General features: G+C 40.8%; 1 protein-coding gene across 1 annotated transcript in view; it reads right to left on the bottom strand.

The window, feature by feature from the left end:
• The window catches only part of LOC309712940 (vesicle-fusing ATPase-like), a 31447-nt gene that overhangs the window by 1614 nt on the left and 14406 nt on the right, over positions 1-15427 (bottom strand). The window contains exons 10-21 of the mRNA XM_082544160.1: positions 12878-13043; positions 12650-12724; positions 11796-11983; positions 10858-10953; positions 9546-9702; positions 9294-9427; positions 9058-9124; positions 8853-8932; positions 6239-6373; positions 5898-6011; positions 1641-1696; positions 1356-1428 (exon numbers count right to left, since the gene is read on the bottom strand). Of these exons, the coding sequence (XP_082400286.1) occupies positions 1398-1428; positions 1641-1696; positions 5898-6011; positions 6239-6373; positions 8853-8932; positions 9058-9124; positions 9294-9427; positions 9546-9702; positions 10858-10953; positions 11796-11983; positions 12650-12724; positions 12878-13043 (1299 nt within the window). The 3' untranslated portion in view covers positions 1356-1397. The remainder of the gene's footprint in view (positions 1-1355; positions 1429-1640; positions 1697-5897; positions 6012-6238; positions 6374-8852; positions 8933-9057; positions 9125-9293; positions 9428-9545; positions 9703-10857; positions 10954-11795; positions 11984-12649; positions 12725-12877; positions 13044-15427) is intronic.

Raw genomic sequence — 15427 nt, 5'->3', positions numbered from 1 at the left:
CGTTTTGGCAGTTTGCTGGTCTGGAGCATTCAGGTGTGTTAATGCCACAAAGGAAACATCAGCAATGAGCTTAAAGAAGCAATTGTTGCTCCCCATCAATCTGGGAAGGGTTTAATTTTTAAACAATTTCAGAAAGAAGTAGAAAGCATTCAAGATAGGTGCCAGTGTTCCCAGGAGTGGATCCAAGAGCTCCTTCTCATGCTCTACAGGCCTCAGTTAGCATATTAAATATTGAAGCTCATGACAGTAAAATTCTAAAAAGACTGAACAAGTATGGCTCGTTTGGAAGCATTGCCAGGAGACATGTCTGTTCTCTCCACATAAAGAACATGGCAGCACAGCTACACGCGTGGCGACACCGCCGTGATGGCATGTTTTACAGCCACGAGACCTGGGCCCTTGTAGTCATGAACTCCAATGCATACCAAAGTATTCTAGGTCAGCGATCCCCAACCGTTTTTGTGCCACGGACCGGTTTATGTCCGACAATATTTTCACAGACCGGCCTTTAAGGTCTCGCTGATAAATACAACAAATAAAACCAGTACCAGTACCAAAAAAAGGAAGATTTATTCATAACACACGGAAAAAGACCCAGGGAAACTTAGATAACGATAAAAACGATTAAAAAATAACGATAAAACCCCTGAAAACCATCAATTTCACACCCGAGTCTCAACTCTCGGGGCTCGGTGCCAAACGACTCACGGACCAGCCCGGGGGTTGTTGTTACTCACTGTTCTAGAGTAACATGTGAGGCCATCTACCCAACAGCTGAAGCTCGGCCAAGACTGGATCGTTCGAAAGAATCAAGGTGTTGCAGTCCAGGCCTCAAAAAGTTCAGAAAGCAGTGCATAAAAAATGATCGCAAACCTCAATGAACTAAAGTGACTTTGTAAAGGGAGTCAAAATTCCTCCACAATAATATGAAGGACTGATAAAGTTATATAGAAAATGGTTACTTCAAGCTGTTCCTGCTAAAGGTGTCTCCTCAAACACCCGAATCATTCACTTTGTTGGGTTTTTTACAGTAGTGTTTGGTGCCCCGTGGAAGTGTTTTTATTGTGACAATTGTTTCGTGTGATGCTTCCGATTCCACGCACGCACAGATTAGCTGTAAAACTACTTAGTCAAAGGTAAGTTTGGTAATTCAGTTTTGAGTCAGCGCATTTTAACGACATCCTCCGTTATTCTGTGGTTACATCTGCTTGACTGGACTCGCATAACGTTATTTCGAAACTTTGACTGTGACTCTTCAAAGAGTGGAATCACAGACTTTCACATCAGCTCTCCTCAACCCTCGACAGGATATGATGAGTTAAAAAATTTAACGTTTCAGCTTAAAGCGGCCTCACCGTTGAAGGATGCCTCTATTTCACCGCGTGGCTCCACTGAGTCTAGATTGCCACAAACTTATCAGAAACCAGTCTGTAGAGGGAGAAAAAGGACAAAATGTGTATTATAAATCACACTTGGTACGATGATTAAAATGTAAACACTTTGTGCTTCTGACTAACTTTTTCCTTTCTGCTACATTTGTAACTGACAGCTGGTGAAAGTGACAGACGTGTGTGCGGTGTGAGTGTTCAATGTCAATCCTGCTCTGGTGATGTGGTTAGAAACAGGAAAGGAATACTTACGCTCCTTCTTCCTGCAGCAGACTCACGAACTTCCTAACTCTGTAGTCAGGATCCATCTGAAAAGACAGATATGCATGCTTAGTGCTAACAGTCATACGATAAAATAACTATATATTTTATTAGCAGGTTCTTTGTGAACATGCACGGGTTTCTTCAGGTGTTAAACATCACAGCGGCATGCTATCAACGGCGGCGGGTCCTGGAGTTCATGTTTCAGTTTGGATTGAAGAGAAGGGGAGGGAAAAGGAAGCAAAATTAATGGGAACCTATGCAATAACTTACAGTATGTCTGGAATCGCCTGTAGCAACCAGAGTTAAGACATGAGAGCAGTCGGAAACGTTGGAATGAGAGGAAAAAAGATAAAGACCGCAAATGTGTACGTGAGTGCGGCTGTTTGCAGCATGTCCCGGCAAACACAGGTTCATACTTCTTCAAGCTCAGAATGGGGTGTGTGTGTGAGGGGGGGGGCACTGAGCATAGCATTGGAGCATACCACAGCAATTACACAGCCCCAACAAACAGGCTGCACACATAGGCAACATAACAGAGACACAGTCGGGAGAAGAAAGGAGCTAATGGTGTGATTTGGGTTTGTCTGATGCTGCTGGTGGGATGTCCGTCATCGGTTTGGTAAACAAATATTACTTGAAATATGAGGTTTTGAGATGGACGAAGAAAATTCATCGTGGCTTTGAGCAGCAGACATCGATTAGCTGGAGTGAAACATTTCAAGTTTTAAAACTTTACTTCAGGAGTTTAGAAATATCTGAGAAATTTGTAAGAAACAAGGGAAAAAATGAGAGAAGCAAAGAACGAGATGATCACTGGAACGTAGATTTCCTGTTGTGACGTACGACAGCGACTTAATTAAATCCTGCTTGGTTCTGTGATCTCCTCACAGGTCACAGGAGTAAAGATTTAGGACACACAAATCATCATTTTGGCAAATCGAGTAACAGGATATTTAGTTCCTGTTTCTAATTGTTCTACCTGTTACATTTTATTTTTCCTTCTCGGTTTTGTTTTCACAAAATAAAATCACCACAGCTGGACATGATGTCACAGGTTACTACAGTGACTAATTCGATACTGTTTGTCTATTTCAGTGGAGGTAAACAGTTAAAGGATGACATCTTTTAATTTTAAACAAACGTATTACTATTACTTATTTGGAACAAATTCATTTAAAAAACTAACCGGGACTAATTTTATTCATTTTGAGCTGCATATTTATAGAAAAGGGCTCAAGCAGTTTTGCATAACTCAAAACTACTGAGCTGCCGTGCAGCGGTTTATCCTCTGTCACCCTTTCATTTAAGCATCCTCATTTTTTCCTTATTGGCTGCCTTTTGTAAACAAAAGGCTTAAAAGGCAGGTGGGTGGGGCTTCTATGCTCACAAATAAAGCTCATACAAGGCAAAGAGCAGGAAAATGGAACCGCTGAAAACCGCACATTTAGAGCAGTTTAAAGCTTTTGGCTCACAGGGATTACTTGTACTCACTCTTACTGCTGTAAAATCATATATTTTGTCTGTAATGGGAAAAAAAAACCCAAAACAAAAGTCCTCTTTAAAGCCTCCACCAGTCCAAGTACCGATCAGTAAACGATTTATGATCAATCAGGTTGATTATGCTTTGTGTCCTGACAGGATCAATGTCCCTACAGGCTTTCCAAGTAAATCATTTAGGGGAACAGGGCAGAAAAGAACTACACCGCTTGCTACTGTACAGAAAAATGCACAAAAACAAAACTTGGAGGCCAAGCCACAAATCCCTTTAGGCAAAGTAAGGAAGGTGAGAAGACTCTGTACCCACTGCATCCCTCTACATAACGGGTGGGTTGAAAGGAGACCAAAAATCTGCTATGACTTGGTGGTCTATGTTTTCATTTTTGTACATGTCTCCTTGATTTATTTATTTTTTTAAACCTACCCCTCACATTTGCCCCCTTCAGTGGCTGATCTTTGCTTAAATCGTAGGTAAAACCAGACCACGAATAGCCTAAGACTTTTCTGATGAGTATCTTATTAGCAACACGTGAATACAACTTGGAAAGCTGTGCAGAGCACGGTTTCACAACTATGAATGTATTGGAGAGAATGGTTTGTGAACTAGAAATGTACTGGATCCCTCTCCTCAACAAATCATCAGCAAAGCCACACAGTTTTTCACTACAGCTAATAGATGACAGTTTTTTGTGCCTGACAGACGGATCCTGTTGACTGTCAAGAATGCCGGCCAGATGTCGAAGAAGAGGAGGGACGGCCTGCTCAAGCTCAGACCACACTGACAGAAAAAAATAATAATAACGCAAAGCCTGTGCCAGTATGAAATCTGTGTTTTGAATAAAATGGGAGGTGATGAGTGAGTTATTGAAAAGACTGTTTTCTTGTGCTTCACAAGTTTCGTACCCCCAAAATAACTTGACCTTTCTGTTGTCTAACACAACTAGTACACATGGAGCTGCAACAGCATAAGAAATGTCCAAAAATAGTCAAAAAAGAAACATAAGTTCACATTTTAAATAGATTTTTAGACAAACAACATAATAGTTGCTTATACAAGACATTTAATACAAGGTATGACATCCAAGCAGTCCAGATGTGTTGTTTGAGGAACTGTTTTCCATTCCTTGATGAGCATAGTCTGCAGCTATGCTCAACTAGGAGTGGAGCCTGCAACACGCTGGGTCGATGCACATCGTGTTCCAGGGTTTTGATATCCAGAAAAGCCTGCGCTACTCTGGCAGTGCAGGGTTTGGCATTGTCCTGCTGAAACAGCTGCAGGGAAGGGTGCTGTCACAAGAATGGCACAAGTACGGGTTGGAGCACTTCATCTTGTTACCTCTGTCCGATCCGATTTCCACCAAGAACAATCACATCTGAGGCGGCGCTCTCATGCAAAGCTGCAGGAGAGGCTCAGATACATATGGCAACGTGCAGAATGCCACAGCCCAGCCTCGGTCAACATCACCCCGTCAATCGCGGTACTCATAACAACGTTGTTTTTTCTCTTGGGTTGAGGATACATGAGTTAATTTGTGTTCGGTACTGAACTGAAAACTAGTCATAGAAGATGTTTGGGTTTGTCTATGAGATATATGAGATCGCTGATATATTTCTGTTAGATCTGCTCCTTCTGCACATTTTGAGCACTTATTATCATTGCTATGCAGATGACACTCAGTTGTATCTCTCTTTTAAACCACAAGACATTTGTAAGTTACAGATTTCTCAGAGGTGCTTAGACTCTGTTAAAAGTTGGAGGCTAACTATTTTCTGATGTGCCCCTGACAGATTTGTGCCTGAGGTAATGGAAAGTCCCCTTGCCACATTTCCTAAATCTTCTATCAGCAACCTTTGGATAATTTTTGACTCAGCTTTCACTTTGGACGGTCATGTTAAATCTCGCTTTCGCTTTTATCGCTTAAGAAATATTGCCAGTTTCCACTGTGTCATGATGGAAAATGTTATTAATGCATTTATTTCATCACTTCTGGATAATTGTAATTCACAGTTTACTTGTCTTAACAAAGCTTCCTTGGAACGTTTGCAGCCTATTCAATAAAAGCCGCTGCGAGGCTTCTGACTAAGTCTTCTAAATATTATCATGTCACTGCCCATTAACTTCTGACTTTAAGATTCTGGATTTGACTTTTAGAATTTTGCATGGACAAGCACCAACATAAAGAGTAGAGTAGAGTGCACTTATGCATCCATATAGCCCCAGCAGGTGCCTGATGTCATGTGATCAAGGCCTGCTTGCTGTGCATGCAAGGCTGAAACCGAGACCGAGATTTTGCTACAGCGGCTTCAGAATCTAATGATCTTTTTTAAAAAGCTGCCAAAAACCCATCTTTTTGTGTTGCAATTTTACCAACCTACTTAAAATAATCTCTTTTGGAATAGATTTAAAGCAAAGATGTGCTTATTTTTGGAAAAGGGAATGAAAGCACATCTGAGAATGCAAATTTAAACGCAAACCCAAAGTACGAAACTACACACAATGGGTCATCACAGGCTGATGTTTAAAAGCTGTATTGTTTGCTGTGTACCAATGGTGATCATTAATTATAGGAGTCGTGAAAGTGTGCCCCCAGTGTCAAACCATCCACTTTACATAAACCCACAAATATTATATTTTTTTTAAAAAGAAGACAAAAAAACTTGCATTACCGCAAAATTCATACTAACTACAACATAAAACTAACTAAACTGTTGAAAAAAGTCAAAAAAAAGACCATAATAGTTTCTCACCTGTGCCGCCATTTCAATCAGCATCAGCAACTTTTTAATGCCGATCCCCAAGCGTTGGCCCTGTACAGCTTTAGCTATCATGGCCCGTTCTTTCTCATTGAAACTGCCCAGCAGCTATGTAAAGCAGAAAGAGACACAGGAACGATCAGTGCGAGAGAGAAACACTTAAATTCTGTCATTCATTTTTTGCATTCAGGAATTCTAATAAAAAAGTAAGCAAAAACAATGTCGCCAAGTCTAATGGTAAGAAGAAATTCACAGAAGAAAAGCATCTTGCATCATAGATGCAATTCTTAGAAACAGACATTAGAAATTTGTAGTTTCATAGTTGTGTAGTTTACCTCAAAGGCCTCCATCAGCTGCTCTACTTTTGAGATGTTGGGAATGTGGATGGTGGTGCTGAAAGCATCCAACATCTCCATTTCCTGAAGGACGTCTTTACGACTTGTGGTGCCAATGATGAGCAGCTTACGACCCTGAAAGAGAAGCAGATGTCATTTTGTCTGGATCTTTAATCGTTCCCTCACATTCATCAGCTGGTCTCCTCCTATTGGTCATAGGAAAAAGAGAGACCAATGATGTATAACCATTTGATAATGTACAGGAAAAGCACAGGAGCAGTCCAGATGAAAGTGTGTGATGGCTCTAACAGAGGTTCAAGCATCATGATTGCGTGTCCTGGATGGTTTCAACACTTAAACAGAGACTGCAGCGTGTTGTGCGCTCTGCTGAGAAGGTGATTGGCTGCAGACTCCCATCTTTGCAGGACCTGTACACCTCCAGGACACTCAGCTGACCCTTCTCACCCTGGACACAGTCTGTTTGACCTGCTCCCCTCAGGCAGGAGGCTCCGGTCCATTCGCACCAGAACCTCTCGCCATAAGAACAGTTTCTTCCCCTCTGCTGTTGGACACATGAACAATAACCATATGACTGTACCCGCCACTAACACATGACCCTACGCTGTGTCACTGCATCATTCCATGTTTGGCACTGATCACCACCTGCACTCATGTATATATCTTTCAACGTAGCACTCTTAATTCTTATTCTCATGTATATATCTCATGTATATCTCATGCACATATCTTTCCACGTAGCACTTTTAATTCTTATCCCTACTTTTATTTTTTTCCATGTCTATTTAAGTGCTATATTATGACACTATGTTTGCACTGAAGCACCGCAGCAATTTCCTAATGTTGTAAACCTGCTCAACATTTGGCAATAAACCCCATTCTGATTCTGATTCTGATTCTTATCTAGAACTCAGCCAGACTATACAAAAACTGGGCACACCTATGTGTCACCTATGGTCTTTGAGCCATATTATGAAGCCTTATAATAACGAACATTTTGGCCACCCCAGTTCCAGCATTTTTTTTTCTCTGACCAACAACCTGTCCATCATTTGTATAGTTTTACAGCTTTAAGGCAAGTCAGCTGATGCATGTAACATACACCTGGTCTATACACGCAATCACAATGCCAACCCTGCTTCTACAGCCGTGTTAACTTCCTCAGAATACAGTCTTTGATAAAGTCAAAGTTCTAGCAACACAAGCAGCATATATAACAACTTCACTGCTTGACAGATATGAAGGTGAAAATCTTCATTTTATCTCATTTGTATTACTTTTATTGACATGTTTCATTGGTATGTGATGTATCTGATGCTGAGAGACCACAGGCCTGTAAAAACAAGCTGCACCTGCTTAGACAACAGTAATTTTATTATTAGCTAAACAACAGTTATTAAATGTAGTCCATGAGAAGCTGGTTTAATCACAGATATGTGTAAAAATTAAAATTAAGGTTGTTTTGCATTTTGTTTTCTCACTCATATCCACCCTATTAAACATGTTGTTTGTATGCATTTTTAGGACGGTGGGGAAGTTGTGTCAGAAGCTTCTACTCTGCTCCTTTAATGGCTTACACTGCAACATCAGCACTTTCTGTATCACACCGGGTTATGTTCTCATTGCCCGCGACTACAAACAAGCCAATCAGAAGTGTCGAATTGTGAACATTTTGTAATTAAGTTCTCATGTTATCCAAATTTTGATGAAGGCAGTCTTTGATGCCAAAGCTCTTATTGGTTATTGGAATACAGGGCGACTGATTTCGTCATATTCTGGAGATTTCTGGCTGCCCAGGTGAAGGCCGACATTGAGCAGGGGCTCTAAGTCACAACAGGAGTTAAAAAAATAGAAAACAATAGAAAGAAGAAAAAAAGACAGCATAATGCAGCATAATGGAGCAGAGGGCAACAGTAGAGAAGACAAACATGAGCGGGGAAGAAAGAGGGGAAGCAAAAGAAATGTCGCTGCACTAAGCCGACGAGTTGGAGAACGACCAGAAGAAGACCAAGGAGGAGAGGCAGAGGAGTGGCGAGCAGACAGGGGGATTATGGCTGCCGCCTGCCCCCCCATGGCGTGGGGGGTTGTGATGCTGCATGCAGATGAGGTGCCACACAGGCGGCAGTGCTGCCAGGTCCTGGCTCTCTCACAGAGCTCATTCTCCTCCGTGTCCCCCTGGCCTCCCCCGGCCCCAGGCACCCCGCTGGGCCCAGCGCTTTACAACCCCAGAGGAGCACTGCAGCCAGGCATTCAACACCAGGCCCCGCGCCACTTCTCATGCACATGCAGCCATATAGTGAGCTATACCCTCATTCACAAACCCATCAACAACAGACACACACAAACTACAACTAAAGAAACTATGAGAAATGGGTCTCCACCACCACCATTCACTCCGAGCACAACAGGCCTGGACCAAAACACTTGCTAATAACCATACACTCACACACAGGCGTTCACACATGCCAGTTGCAGGCAAAGACCTCTAACAATTCCTCGCAAGACTTTATGTTGGCATCCATAAGATCTGCTGCCCTCTTTCTGCCACCTCAGGACTAGCAACACTGACAGTGAGAAAGAAATAAACCCTGGTTACCTTTGGAGGTGGTTTCTTCAGCAGCACCAGCAGAGCCTGTAGCACCATGTTGGAGAAACGAGGGCCAATAGGAACGTAATCTGACGACAAACATAATTTTATTATTTCATTTCCTCGGTCTCATCAAGTCTGATTCAAATAAAAAGTAACTTCAGAAGGCAACTGAGTAGAAGACCGCAAAATATTTTGGGCTCTCTCGTCTTACCCAACAAGCGCTCGATGTCGTCCACAACCACACAGCTCAGCTGGGATTTGTAAGCATCTTCAAATATCTGCCAAAGGGAAACAAAAAGGTACAACCTGATCGCCATCAGAGAAAAAACACACCAGAAAACACTAAAAATAACTACTAGTATTTTAAAAATGACATTACTACACTAGCATCTTAACCCAAACATCCGGTATTTATATGCACTGTATCTGCATTATGAAATCTGTTACCTTTTTGATGGCCTGGCATTTGGCGATCTCAGAGTGTCCGATCATCTTGTCCGGAGAACAGATCTTGATGAATGGAAACTGGGAATCCTCAGAAATCTTAGCCGCCAGTGCCGTTTTGCCGCTGTTAGGTGGGCCTGGCGGTGAAAAGAAATCACTGATCAACCATTTTAATTGTTAGTAAAGCAGGCCGCTGTCCTCACCTTATTTTATTTGCTCTATGTGTTTGGGTTGCATGACACGTGTGAGAGTTACCTTCCAGCAGCACAGAGACTAGTGGCGTGCGGTCACTGTTCTTTGTCTGCTGCACCAGCAGCTCCCCGTCCTCCAGGGCTGCTGACACTGGGTCACCCCACCGGATTATGCCGTTCATGATGTAGCTGGCGTAGTCCTCCTGGTTGGTTCCAAATGCCTGAAGAAGTGGTACAAGGAGAGGAAAACAGAAAGTGAGACTCTAATTTTGTTTGCCTCCACGAGCTCAACCGAGAATGGAAATATTAGTTATAAAAAAGATATTTCCTCTGTGTTGTAGTCTTGTATAACCTGCACAAGTGCTTCATCTGAATCCAGTGAAGTTTAATCACAAATAAATATAATTTACAAGTATTGTGGATATAATTCTTGCTTATACCTGGACTGCTTCTTATAACATTTAGCAGGTGAACAGGTTCAATTCAGGTGTAAAATAGTGTTGAGAGGCCCCTGAAGCCTGTCAAAAACAAAACTCATGCCCAGAGTGGAAAAAAATGTTTATATTTATATGCAAAACTTAGACTAGTGACATCAGCTCGACTTCATAATACTGTCATCACAGGTTTTAGTTACAGTCTAATGAGGAGAAAAGGCATCTTTCAAAGCCTGCCACTAAATTTCAAGAGATTTAAGTGTTGCAAGTCAAAACACTTTTGCAAAGGTTGTGGCACAACTGATCGTTTAGCGTAAGGTGGTTTTAAACTCTAAGTGTCTCAAGTGAGCCTGATAAAAACAAACAAGCTAAATCCTAGCCTAGCTTCTTTCTTTTTTTAAAAATCTCGACTCATGCAAATAGTGTTCGATCACATAAATATTATTAACAACCAACAGGAGCACTCAGTTTTCTCAAGCAGGTCACATGCAGCTTCTGTTTCTGCACCATCATTCAAAGTTTTTCTCTTTGCAAAGATCCACCAGCAGCATGACTGGACTGCAAAATCTCAAAGTCTGTGATTAAAACTCGGACTTATCATGCATGGATTTTGATGTCAGAATGCGCCCAAGTTTGACGTTTATTAGTCTTCTTGTCTGTGGTGGCTGTTAGATTAAAACGTGATGGTGAATGGCGTACGATAAGACAAACCGACAAACTTATCCAAAACTCAGGTTTTCCTTTATATTTTAGAAACAACATTTCTCTCAAATATTTCAGGATGTTTCACAGATCATGTTACGGAATAACGAAAAGGCCAGAGAAGGTGGGAATGGTTGAGTTAAACTTCAGGTTATTTTGATTATTAATGTTACTTTTATTTCACTGTACTTTGCATTTCATGTTTAAGAACTTAAGAGAGACATGTGCACAGTAACTTACGGGTTTGATGTCGTTATTCAGCGAGGCCATGAAGTCTATCCTGCTGACCTGCAGTTTTTCCGCCGTCTCCATGTTTACCTCCACTGTGTTGCTGGCCTACATCAGAGCAACAGACAAACAGCACAGGTACAGAGACAGCAAATTGCTTCGAATGAACTCCGTACCCTGTCTCGTGAAATCCATTAAATGAAGTACTGCACATGTAGATTGCAAAATGTGTCAGAAGACAATGTACTCCCTCAGAGCAGAAAGGTCAGACAGAGAGACGGAGGGAGGGAAGAATAAGTGCCTAAAGGAGTGAAGAGAAACATCGCTGCCATCAGACATGTGTCTGTCATTTATCATCACCCTCCAATATCTGCTGCTCTGCGGGGGCAGAATGCTTAACAGATGAGAACTTCACCTTATCTTTGTGCCTTACTGAGCAGTATAGATTTGAGCCAATGCACCTGATAAAACACTTAAGGGAGGGCACACACACAAGCACACACACCTGGATACCTACCCAACCCTTCGACACCTGGGTGGCTGCTTAAACTGGCACTATAATACCATATATTATGCCCACCAGGTGTGTGGCCTGCAACTTAAGCCAGGAACATGACACTGTTCCTGTCAGTGCTTTTGAAAATAATGTATCTAATATAAAAAGAACAGGTTTTCAAAAGTTGAATACATTTTTTGCATTACTTCTACTTTCCTTCTTCTCTTCCTTTAGTTTTCTTTTTAAATTTACTGCCCTTTAATTAAACTTTGTATTTGCTTTTTATAGTGCGTATTGGCTTGTGGAAAATACTGGTTGCTTGCCAGTATTTTAACTCTTATATTAGTGAGGAACATATTGCTCTGAGGGCATTTTACTATTATTTCCTTGTTTTCTATAACCCAAAAAACATACACATTAATAAATGGACAGTAAATAAGCTCCTTGGACTGACCTTGATGTGTCTGTTCATGGCTGTGGACTGAGCAGCTCTGACCAGACCCTCCAGTTCAGCACCGCTGTAGTTCTTGGTTTCCACAGCCAGCTCTTTAACGTCGACATCGCTAGCCAGCAGTTTGTTCTCCCGCATCCTCGCTGTGTGGATGTTGAGGATCTGAATTCGCCCAGTTTCATCCGGTAAGCCTTGAAGAATAAAGCGGAAAAGGAAATGGAGAAAGTGACCGCGTGTGGTGTACTGGTTCTGTAGTGCACACAGTCAAAGAGTCACAGCTGATAACAGCCTTGTATCCATTGAGCTTTACCAGTAAGGCTGCTGGTATTAACTTGCAGAAATCTGCATAAGATACATTACTTCTTCATTTGATAGCACAAGTATTACTTATTTACACTGTTTTTAAGACTTTCTGACCCACAGTAGAAGTATTTTCACTGATTTTCTATTAATTATTTGAGCAAATACTTTAACTAATTACTTCATAGGTTTTAAAAATATGTTCTTTATAATCATTTTAACTTTCTTTTCAGTTCAATTCAGTTTTATTTATACAGCACCAAATTACAACAAAGGTTGCCTCAAGGCACTTTATTGTAAGGTAGACCTTACAATAATACAGCAGAGAAACCCCCAACAATCAGATGACCCCCTATGAGCAAGCGCTTTGGCGACAGTGGGAAGGAAAAACTCCCTTTTAACAGGAAGAAACCTCCAGCAGAACCAGGCTCAGGGAGGGGCGGGGCCATCTGCCGTGACCAGTTTGGGTAAGAGAAGGAAGAAAGGACAAAAGACATGCTGTGGACACGCTGTTTTAAGTCTACTGAATGAAATTCTGTGTGTTCGCTACTTCTTACCAATCTCCATCTTCACCTCCAGTCTTCCTGGCCTCAACAAGGCCTCATCTATCAGGTCGGGCCTGTTGGTCATACCTGAGGCAGAAAGAAAAGAAACCAGAAGAAAGGGAAGAACAAAAGTAATGAGACAGAGTTTGGCTGTTCAGGCGTGACACAGGACAGGATTTAAATGTGAAAGTGTTTATGCTAGTTTACATATACTGCGAGAAAATGTCTGCATGTTTGCACCTATGACCAGGATGTTGTTGAGTTGCTCCACTCCATCGATCTTGGATAGCAGCTGGTTAACCACGGTGTCATGGACTCCTGTGCTTCCTGCCATGCTGCCACGCTGCTTACAGATGGCGTCAATTTCATCAAATATGATGATGTGAAGGCCGCTGTTGGCACCGAGCTGTTCGCCGACACAGACGCAGAGGAAGAAGATTAATGTGTAAACTGTAAATACCTGCTTTGCACCTTTATCCTATACCATCTGTTCACACAAGCAGGGAGGACATCGCCTCGATAATGCTGAGTAAATCCAGTTTTTCTACATCTGTCATGCTGGATATAAGTAATTTTGCAGGAGATGGTGTTACACAGTTACACCTACTTACCTGAAAGCGCAAAAGTGATATGCATGTTTATCATATTTACTACAGGGGAGACAACACAGATGAACTACGGGGGTTAAAAAAAAACTTTCCCTGTTTACAAATCAATTAAGGAACATTCTCTCTTTATATTAGAAGCCTTAGAAAAGGTAATGCTTAAATATAAAAATTCAGATTTATCTAGATAAATATGACCTTCCTGACACACTTTTCCTAAACTGAAATCAGAACTGGATAGTATAGATACATAGTTCTTGTTTGATTTTATTGCCATATAAAAGTCAAAGGTTTTTATTTGTCTATAAATCAGAAATTACTTCCAACAGCCAGAACGAGTCCATCTTTTGCACTAAATCATGCACTGAATGATAAATGAACAAAGCCCTCTCTGTTAAAACTTATTGAAAGGAGTATATCTGGAACATCTGGAGGATATAAGCGCTGTATATACACAGAGTATAAGAAAAGAGATATCAACACCTTTAAACATGCACCAATTTGCAAAAATGTCTAAAAGATAAACTATAGACAAACACAAATGTGTATTTTAAACTTTTTTTCCTTCTCAAACACGCTTAATTTTGCTTGTAGCTTAATTTCTTAAACATATAGGTGTATGAATAAGTTTACCAAATAAACAGGGGGTTGGTTTTAAGGAGCTGTCTGTTATTTTCAAGGTCTTACAATATTATAATTGTCTCTTAGTTCTGGGAGTCAGTTTTCGGGTCCTCGGGTAAAGTATGTTGGTGCTGGCCATTGAATTCTGTGGAAAAGTTCATCTGCCTGCACAACTCAAGGCTGAAAATTCATCAGTGTGCTGCGGTCCATTTCTGTCCTCCCAAAGTTTTCTGCCCTGGAGCTTAGACGCACCTGATACAGCTGCATTTTATTGGAAGATGTGCAGAAAACTGACTTTTTTTTGGCTACTAAAATTCTCAAAATAAGAAAATCTGGTTAATGAAACTGGAATAAGTAAAGTCTCAGGCATTTTTTTTGTAAGATCTGAAGCTGGCAAACCATAGGAAGTTCTGGTTTGGACATTCATTTAAATGTTTAGTGAACAAAAAGTAAGCACAGCAGTGTTATTACAGCTGGGTACTACCTCTCCTTGGCTGACCTGTATTTTCTTGACATCCAATTCAATTTACAGTGATTTAATGTGGAACTCCATAAAATGGCTTTCCATCTAGCACCTTGCAGAGGCAGAAGAATAAAAAAAAGAAGCTTCCTAAAATAACATAAAAACAAAAAATACATATTTTTGTTAATAAAATAAAATTTGAAAGTAAACTTTTTACTGAAAGTGGAAAATGTGAGTCAAGTTTTTATATTGTAAAAACTGTTTTTTAAAAATGCCCCCTATTATATGAAAAGATACTCAACCCAAGAGTGAGACTAATAGAAAAAATTACATTTTTAACAATAAAAACCAAATTTAAAGTAAAATCCACACAGCAAACATATAAGGAAAATATAAGGAAATTGTAAATTTACATTAAAATAAAACTAAAATAAAACTACTAAAAAGTATACTATTAAACTATAATAACCTTGTAAAATATAAAATCAAATTACATTTTTTTTCAGCTGAGACACAGAAGCATAGCAAGAAGAAACCGTGACTGCTTTTCTTTCATCCTGAGCTGAATACAAGTATTGAGCCTCTTATGAATGAATGAAAAAAAAGCGATGGAGCAGCCGGGTGGGGGGTTATCGCTCCATCTACGGACCTGTCAGACTCTGACGTAGCATTTAAAGCAGGTGTAGAGCTGTTAATGTCACACACATACACGGTGTGTGTGGGGGTTTGTAGGGAGGTCTTATAGGAGGTCAAAGAGAACCCAGCCCCTCATTAAGTGGTGCAGAGTGAGGCTTATGTCACACCATCCAAACCAACTATCACTGCTGGGTTTCAGTGGCCCCTCTTCCCTTTCAAACACGCACACACACACACGCACAAACTTTAAAAAGTCATTACAGCTATGTCTGGCTAAAGGGCAGATCTCTCCACTCTTGAGAAATTAGATTTTTTCTGCAGTGCTTATCGGTATTTCACTGGGATGCTGGAAGAATACTAATAGCTACTGAGAAAATACTCTGAACAAACACAGTGACTTTTGATGACTTCTAGATTAGAAGTTTAGGAAAGTTCTAGCAACACAGCCAATATTACTTGGAAGCT

This window comes from Aulonocara stuartgranti (assembly GCF_965226115.1).
Source record: "Aulonocara stuartgranti genome assembly, chromosome: 8".
NCBI lineage: Eukaryota > Metazoa > Chordata > Actinopteri > Cichliformes > Cichlidae > Aulonocara > Aulonocara stuartgranti.
This window is presented reverse-complemented; position numbering and strand designations above follow the sequence as displayed.